The sequence below is a fragment of the Canis lupus genome, chromosome 2 (assembly GCF_003254725.2).
Source record: "Canis lupus dingo isolate Sandy chromosome 2, ASM325472v2, whole genome shotgun sequence".
Lineage (NCBI taxonomy): Eukaryota > Metazoa > Chordata > Mammalia > Carnivora > Canidae > Canis > Canis lupus.
The window spans coordinates 53,184,749-53,194,272 of record NC_064244.1 but is presented as its reverse complement, the minus strand read 5'-3'; the positions used below and the strand labels follow the sequence as shown (position 1 = coordinate 53,194,272).

At 42.8% G+C, this 9,524-nt stretch overlaps 1 protein-coding gene across 9 annotated transcripts in view; it reads right to left on the bottom strand.

The window, feature by feature from the left end:
• Nucleotides 1-4,876: 4,876 nt before the first annotated feature.
• Nucleotides 4,877-9,524, bottom strand: part of OCLN (occludin) — a 54,787-nt gene continuing 50,139 nt past the window's right edge. For all 9 annotated transcript variants that reach the window (XM_025447363.3, XM_025447360.3, XM_025447361.3 and 6 more), the window contains one exon: nt 4,877-7,802. In XM_025447363.3, coding sequence (XP_025303148.1) covers nt 7,701-7,802 — 102 coding nt within the window. In that variant the 3' untranslated portion in view covers nt 4,877-7,700. The remainder of the gene's footprint in view (nt 7,803-9,524) is intronic.

The following is a 9,524-nucleotide window of genomic DNA, read 5'->3' as shown; positions in this document are numbered from 1 at the left end:
GTAGGGCTGCTCCTAGGTAGGGCTGCTGCAGGTAGGGCTGCTCCTAGGTAGGGCTGCTGCAGGTAGGGCTGCTCCAGGTAGGGCTGCTCCTAGGTAGGGCTGCTCCTAGGTAGGGCTGCTGCAGGTAGGGCTGCTCCAGGTAGGGCTGCTCCTAGGTAGGGCTGCTGCAGGTAGGGCTGCTCCAGGTAGGGCTGCTCCTAGGTAGGGCTGCTCCTAGGTAGGGCTGCTGCAAGTAGGGCTGCTCCTAGGTAGGGCTGCTGCAGGTAGGGCTGCTCCAGGTAGGGCTGCTCCTAGGTAGGGCTGCTCTGGGCTGGAGCTGTAAGGAAGAAAAAAAAAAAAAAAGAGCCCCGGCTTCGGGTCTGATCCAGTTCCGCACTGAGTACACAGCACTTAGAAGCTAATCCTTGCCTTCGTGGAATTCTTCTGCCATGAAGATGTTCATGGAGGAAAACGTCCTGCACCAAGTGCTAGAGCCAGGAGAGAAGAGCGGAGCATAGAAGGGCCAAGGTCCCAGCCTAGAGGAAGGTAGTGGGAGGAGGCCTCACTGGGAGGGCAGGTGCACCACGACCCCACGGAGGAAGGGCATCAGCCCTTCTGACCCCTAGGGCGGGAGCTCCCAGGCAGAGGGAGCCGCAGGAGTTCAGGCCCTGGGCTGCACACGCAGGGACGTGCTTCTGGGACTGCTTGAGAAGACGGGTGGGGTGATGGCTGCTGAAATGGGGCGGGGCGGGGGGAGGGCTCTGAAGGGTGTAACAACGTCGGAGGGAGGATGGTGGTTGGGACCAGGGTAGTAAGGCAGGGCAGCCGGGGAGGAGGGTGGATCCCAGATCCAGTCGGTGGGCCAGATGCCTGTGAGGGAAAAGGATCCAAGACCCAGAAGCTTTCAGTGGAGCAACGGAAAGGTTAGAGCTGCACCTTCAAGAGGCTGAGGTGGGGTAAGAGGGGCTCAGTGTGGGGCAGGTTGGAGATGCTTGAGACCCCGACAGATCAGGAATTGCTCCTGTGCGTGCAAAGTGCAGTGCCTTAAAATAGGCTCTACTGATGTCAGCCTCGGTGTCTGGCTGAGGCGACCTCAAGGAGAAGCCAAACAAGAAGTGGAAAACCAGTCAGAGGCCCGCGGGCAATATTTTTTAACAAATACGACAGAAACCCAGTGGATTCAGATGACCTAAGGGATTTTCCACCCGTCTACATGGGAATGCATGAGGCTGAATTTTTACAGACTGATTATACCGCGTGACACATAATTGTATATCCGAGAACTGCTTGCAAGCACGTGTACCTGTTGCTACCTGTCGCCCCATTTTTGTGTATCTAATCCCCCCTGTGAAGCTAACTTTCAGAGCAGCTTGGAACAGTATGAAATACTGTTTCCAGTAAGACAATAAATAATGCATTTACTAACCTACTTTGAAGTTGGGGTTTTTTTGGGGGGGTTGTGTTTTTGGTTTTTTTGCAGATACATTAGCATTTCCCACACTTGAGAAATGGAGAGGCAAAGTGCATCCAGAGCATCAGGAAAAGGTTACATCTAGGAGAGGAAGGGCAAGAACTGGAGCTTCTTTACTTCCCCATCAGCATAGGCTCCCCCTGTGTTGCCTTTATTGCTTTGTTGGTGCCAACATCTTCCTTTGTGTTCTGCTCCCTTCAAAAACATAAACACAAGCCATGCTGCCTAATACTGGAAAGAACAGACCTGGGTTGTTTTTTTTTTTAAGATTTTATTTATTTATTCATAGAGACACAGAGAGAATGAGAGGCAGAGACACAGGCAGAGGGAGAAGCAGGCTCCACACAGCCCAACGTGGGACTCAATCCAGGGTCTCCAGGATCACGCCCTGGGCTGCAGGTGGCGCTAAACCGCTGCGCCACCGGGACTGCCCCAGACCTGGGTTTAAAATCAGGCCTTAAAAAAAATAAAAAATAAAAAATAAAATAAAATCAGGCCTTGCCGCACTAGCTGGGTGACCACAAGCAAGTTCCATGTACAATATGGGGATGCCTTCACCTACCCTACAGGGCTTGCACATTGCATAGTGGCGACCCTGTTAGCAGCTAGTTTTCCTCCCCCACCCCAAGACAAAGGCCTTATTATTTTCCGTGTTGTCCTTCAAAAGGAAAGTAATTGGGACACCTGGGTGGTTCAGCGATTTGGCACCTGCCTTCAGCCCAGGGCATGTTCCTGGAGTCCTGGGATCGAGTCCTGCATCGGGCTCCCTATATGGAGCCTGCTTCTCTCTCTGCCTGTTTCTCTGCCTCTTTCTCTGTGCCTCTCATGAATAATTAAATAAAATATTTTAAAAAAAGAAAAAAGAAGAGAAATTGGCATTGCTGATTCTTTCCCAATGCCAGTCATCTTTCATTTTTGCCTCCCCTACACCTTTGACTTCACAGGACTCACATTTTCTCCTTACCTGTTCTACTTTCCTGCTATCCTCCCTTTCTTCCACAAACTCTTTTTCCTTTTTCTTTTCCTCCATTCTGGTTGGCCATCCTGTTCCAAGACAGGATGCATTCCCATGGGACAGCTGGCTACAACCCCAAGCCCCAAGTATGTATCTTGTGTATCTTCACTATCCATCAGTCTGGGAAGGCTTTTTTTAATTAAACATTTTATTTTTATTTTATGTAGGCTCCACACCCAATGTGAGGCTTGAACTCAGGACCCAGAGATCAAAAGTCCCATGTTGTACCGACTGAGCCAGCCAGGCACCCCGAGGGAAGGCCTTTTTTTCTTTTTAATGAAAAACCAGGGAAAAGACAGAAGTCCCCAGTAAGGTTTATTTGTGGAGGCTGAATTGTTCAAACTCACAACTGTGAAGTTCACTCTCCTCTGTATAGATTTTAGTCATAGATCTTTTTTTTTTTTAAAGATTTTATTTATCCATTCATAGAGACAGAGAGAGAGGCAGAGACACAGGCAGAGGGAGAAGCAGGCATCATACAGAGAGCCTGATGTGGGACTCGATCCAGGGTCTCCAGGATCACGCCCTGGGCTGCAGGCGGCGCTAAACCGCTGCGCCACCGGGGCTAGCCTAGTCATAGATCTTAACTAAGAGTGGCAACAAAGCAAAACATGCGTAACTCCATGGTAATCCCTTGCCATGACTAAGCCTGCCACAGTACTCTAATTGTGTACAAATTGGTAGAAGAAATGGATCAAACCAAGCCTAATGTTTTAACTAGTAGAACTAAGGGACAACTGTGAAAAATGAATGGTGTGTTCTTTCCCCGTGGGTATCTGGACACAGACCCCAGGGTTAATAAATTGATGAAAAGCTCAGCCAGTGTTGCTAAACTGGAATTCAGGGGGCACAACTTTGGAGATTGGGAGAGACGAACCCGCCTATTCCAATACCTTTAGATGAAACCTCAATCGCTGCAGAGACTCACTGAAAACCTCCACCATTGCTCTTAACAGCATAGAATAATCCTTATTTTGATATGTCAAGCACTTGTTTATCGTCTCTCAAGTCAACGGTGCCAAACCTAGAATTAAAAAAAAAAAAAAAAAAGAGGGATCCCTGGGTGGCATAGCGGTTTGGCGCCTGCCTTTGGCCCAGGGCATGATCCTGGAGACCTGGGATCGAATCCCACATCGGGCTCCCGGTGCATGGAGTCTGCTTCTCCCCCTGCCTGTGTCTCTGCCTCTCTCTCTCTCTCTGTGACTATCATAAAAACTAAAAAAATAAAAATAAAATAAAATTCAGATTATTAAAAAAGAAAAAGAAAAAAAAAAACCCTAGAATTTATACCCTAAACACTGCACCCAGCACAGACCAAGGACTGGGATGATACATAGACTCTTAAAACATAATTCGCTTTTTAAAAGCTTTTTCGAGTCTCGACATTCCAGCTCTCGGCAAGAGGCGTAACTGCCACGTCTATTACTTTCTGACGAGGACTATTGTCCTAAGTTCTACATTAACTACCTTCAAAACAACTACGATACCAGGTACAAGTAGCTCCCACACAAATAAGTGAACTGCAGGACTTAGCAATCTGTCCAAGGTCACGCAGCAAGTACCTGCCACAGGGCAAAGCAAGAGCAGGACAGCACATGCTGGGAAAAGCCAGCAGGTCCTGGGGCAGCAACTAGAAATCTTGGGGGGGGACGACACACATACACTCTGTGGTAGTCCTGCTCCCCCTCGCACCCCTGCAAATCATGGTTGTTTCCATGCTTTTCTCTAACTGCAAAATGGCACTCTTAACAGTGCTATCTAAAAACTACCCACACAGGAAAAAAAATTTTAAATAAAAAAAAATAAAAACTACCCAGGTTAGGGATGTGTGGGTGGCTCAGCAGTTGGGCATCTGCATTTGTTTCAGGGTGGGATCCCAGGGTCCCTGCAGGGAGCCTACTTCTCCCTCTGCCTGGATCTCTGCCACTCTGTGTCTTTCATGAATAAAATCTTAAAAAAACAAAAAACAAAAAAACTACCCAGGTTACTTGGGCATTTTTCTTCATAAAAACTGTTCCCATTAAAGGACATGAACAATAGGAAATGCAGGAGGAGAGACTCATCTATCCTTTCACAGAAGAGAAGTCACATTAGTGCAGAACCACAGGCTGCCAGGAGATTGGATCTCAATCCTGATTTCTCCAGCTGAGCCTTTAGAAACGTCCAGATGAGATACGTCATATCTCAGTGATGAGGCAGGGAAGATGTCTCTGTGTCAGGAACTCTGAAAGCCTCAACCGACAGCTGGAAAACCACAATTGGAGAACTCTTCTTCTGCTCCTACCCTTCTGTGCACATGCACACTCGTTCAGGTCTTTACATATACTTTCAGTATTTCATATGAAGCATTTTACATCAATTAAATGTACTTAAAATATGGTATTTTATTAATACCAGACAGAGCAATCCCATCTTACTCAACCCATGAATTTATTGATAGTCAACCTAGAGTGGGAGTACAGAATCTAAATATTCCAACAGACCAAGATCCCAATCCTACTTTAATCATTTGCTACTGTGTGACAGACCAGTTCATCTAGCACATCCTCAGTTTTCCTGTTAAATGAACATGAGAAATGATTACATGTCAACAGAATGTGATAAGGATTAAATAATTTCATATAAGTGTGTGTGTATACAATGTAACTTTTACTATAAATGCTAATAGGCTTAAATCTATTTCCAAAAATACAAGGCATATATGATAAAACTAACACCTGTTCTGAAGGGTGGACATATGTTTATAGTTTCCTATATTTAAGTTTCTTAAAATAGAAATTAAAATATTGATCTTACCTACTTTTTTATTTTAAATATTTTATTTATTTATTCATAGAGATGCAGAGAGAGAGAGAGGCAGAGACACAGGTAGAGGGAGAAGCAGGCTCCATGCAGAGAGCCTGACATGGGACTTGATCCAGGGTCTCCAGGATTATGCCCTGGGCTGCAGGCAGCGCTAAACTGCTGCTCCACCAGCTGCCCCTGATCTTACCTACTTTTAATGCAGAATCACCTATGTAAAAGAACCACACTCTGCAGTTAACCTTTATAAGCGGGACCACATGCTTTCAAAATGGAATTTCTGGAACAATCCTTCATAGTAGGAAGCTGAATGCGGACATAAGAATCTCAGGTCACAGGGATCCCTGGGTGGCTCAGAGGTTTAGCACCTGCCTTTGGCCCAGGGTGTGATCCTGGAGTCCCGGGATCCAGTCCCACATCAGGCTCCCCGCATGGAGCAGGCTTCTCCCTCTGGCTGTGCCTCTGCCTCTCTCTCTCTCCTCTCTGTGTCTCTCATGAAAAAATAAATAAAATCTTTTTTTTTTTTTTTTTTTTAAAGAATCTCAGGTCAGAGATGAAAGAGACCTCTGACACCTAACCTTAACCTTTTATTTTCCAAATCAGAAATCTGTGAGTGGTTCGCCAAAATTACATCCAGCTGATTAATCCCAAGTGGTCTTTAAGTACCACAGTTGAGAAATGATTTTGCTTTATATTCAAAGTTCAATTTTATAAAAAAAAAAAAAAACAAAGTTCAATTTTATGACACAATTTTACAATGGAAATTCATGCTATTTGATTTTCTTCATTCAGCTGAATAGTTTTGTCAGAACACTGGCAAGCTTGCCGCTTTCATAATCCAAGTACGCTGACTTCCAAGAACAGAGAAATTTAGATGTTAGCGTACATAAAAAAGGAGTTAGGTTGCTCGAGAGTCTTTACCATTTGGTGTGAATCCAAAAGTATGAAAACTGCAAATGATTCCCTTTTGTAATATGTACAGCACATGGACAATTAAGAATTTCTTCAATTTGAAGAAATGAATCAATGTTATAATAGAAAACATCTTAAGGTTTACCTTTGGAAAATGATTCAGACATATATATATACTTAAATGTTTGAATTGTATGCTAAAAATTATTTAAAGATTATTCTTCAAAATTTTTCACAAAAACAGTTCTAAACTGGGGTGATAATCACAATCAACTGGACTAGCTATCTGCCCACCACTATCAGCTCATTTTACTTTACTAATAAAAATTTAAACTAAAAAAAAAAGTGGTAAACCAAGGGCACCATCTGAAATAATTTGACATTTTAGGTTATTGCACTCTATTTCCAGACAAATCAGCCTTCTGATAACCAAAAGACTGGGAGATTTAGCAACAGCACCCAAAATAGTTGAAAACAATAACAGATAAAACTGAGTGTAATTTTCCAAAACTTAATATTAATAGCACTACTGATGTCAAACAGGTGTATGAAAGAAAGAAAACACCAGGTTTAATACCTTATAAAGTATGTACAGACCTTGAACATTGTTGTAAGATACAATTCAAGTCACAACTGAATTAGCGATGTCATCAAATACTCTGATATAATGAAAAAGTCTAGTTGGTTAAAAACAAAACAAAACAAAAATGCATGTAAACCATAAAAGATTACAAAGTACTTTAAAATACACAACAGAATTCTAACCAGGAGGTTTAAATTTTGATTCTTAATAGGTGAGCACATATTTACAATCTTTAAATTTCACAATTTGTTGTTTTTATGTGATCTTTATTATCTGGATAACATAAAACAATAAAAAGTTCTTTTAACACCATTTACACACAGGAGAAAAAAAAACAATCAGCGGGGAGGTTGGTAGAAGGCAGTAGCCATAGTAAGTAACATATGGAAGGCCTGGGACTTTATTTGTGGACTCAAGTCACAAAACAGACTTAATAACCAAAATTGCAGGCCAGGAAACAGGCAGTTTCACTTCCGAGACTTCCCTGAAGGGACCTGGTTCCCTTACCTAAAAAAGGAATGGTGATAAATAATAGTTCTGAAGGCAGAGTTCTGGGAGGAATGGAGAGATCACCTACGCGAACTAATGAGTGCACTTAGGTATTAAGGAAAGACTGCCCCAAGTGTGCAAGTTCACAGCACAAGTTCACCGTGGGACCTTCTTCCAAGGTCTGAAAACCTCCACCTATACTCAGTCCTTTAGCACAACAGCCAAAGTCTAAAGCACAGAATCCTTAATCGGGAGTGTTCAGCCCAGTTGATTATCAAAAGCTATGTGTAAAATGCTTCAATACTGATGATATTAAAGCTACCAAAACTTTGTAATGATCACAAAGATCTGGCCTCCTGGGTTCGAAATCCAAAGTCATTCTGCCTTCTGACAACGTTGCAGATATGTCAAATACTTCACAATCTCTCAAACTGTGTGGCATCTGCCTTCTATGTTTTCTGTCTATCATAGTCTCCAACCATCTTCTTGATGTGGGACAATTTGCTCTTCAACTGCTTGCAATAATTCCTCTTATTTTTGTAATCTGGAGACTAAAAAAAAAAAAAGGAAGAAATAAATAAGGTAAATTTAACAAAATAAAAACAAATATGGCAGTTTCTCTGGGCATATAGGCAGTTGATTCTTTTTTCAACGGAGTTGAATCATTATCTTCTTCTTTTTTAGAAGTAGGTTCTACATGGAGCATGGAGCCCAACATGGGGCTTGAACTCATGACCCTGAGATTAAGACCTGAGCTAAGAGTCAGATGCTTAACCAACTGAGCCACCCAGGCAACCCTGAATCATATCTTCTAACCTGAGTTTTACAAAGCATACACTTATTTCTAGTGATTTCTAAAGTGACCCAAAAAACTTACTGACCTTTTTGCTAACACATCATCTAAAAAAAAAATCAGTAAAACACGGGTGCTTGGCCCGTTCAGTTGGTAGAGCATGTGAATCTTGGTCTTGAGGTTGGGGGTTCAAGCTCCACACTGATTGTAGAGATTACTTAAAAATAAAATCTTTAATAAAATTAGTAAAACAAAAACTGGTGATATTGGTTGACTTGGGAAACAATAAATGGGTAAATGGGGAACAAGACACTTTTTTCTTTCCTTTTTGTTTTTTATTTTTTAAGTACTCTCTACAATCACCGTGAGGCTTGAACTCAAAACTCTGAGACCAAGACTCTCATGTTTTACCAACTAAGCCAGGCAGGTGCCCCACTGTATATTCTTTTTAAATATTTTTTTTTTTTTTTTATTCATGAGAGACAGAGAGAGAGAGAGAGAGAGGCAGAGACACAGGCAGAGGGAGAAGCAGGCTCCATGCAGGGAGCCTGACGTGGGACTCGATCCCAGGTCCCCAGGATCAGGCCCTGGGCTGAAAGTGGCACTAAACCACTTGAGCCACCCGGTTTAGCAGTGGGGCTGCCCCCCACTGTATATACTTTTAAACTCTTGCATTGAAAATTATGGTGTTTTGTGATTTTTAAAAATTTTTATATAAAAATCTTTTAAAAACAAAGTTTTAGGGGCACCTGTGGTTCAATCAGTTGAGTGTCTGCCTTTGGCTCAGGTCCTGATGCCAGGGTCCTGGGATTGAGTCCTGCATCATGGTCTCTGCTCAGTGAGGTGTCTGCTTCTCCCTTTGACACTCCCCTATCTTGTGCTCTTTCTCTCTCAATCTCTCACTCAAATAAATACAATCTTTAAAGAAAAAAAGTTATAAACCAAGAATGACTGATAATGAATGGCAAGTATTAACAAGGATATGGAGCAAAAGGAAACTACACAGCTCACTGGAAATATAAAGTGGCAAAGCAGGAGAGCTGTCTGACACTATGACACTACTTACCAAAGGTTAGACAGATACTTCCCAATGACCCTGAAATTTCACTCCCAAGTATACACCTAACAAACATGTGCACACGTACACAGACACTTAAAGCCGCATTAGTTGTAAAAGCCCTAACTTGAGGACAAACCAAACACTGACAAACAAAAGAATGGATAAATAAGTTACCTTTTATTCACAAAGCAAAAATAAATGAACCATAGCCACACAAAAAAATATGAATGGATATTCAGAAGGAGCAAAAGACATCACATATGGGGCACCCGGATGGTTGAGTCGGTTAAGCATCCGACTTTTGGTTTCAGCTCAAGTCATGAGATAGATAGATCCCAGCAAGGTCCTGGGATCGAGCCCTTTGTTGAGCTCCACACTTAGCATGGAGCCTGCTTGTCCCTCTCCCACTGCCTCTGCCTT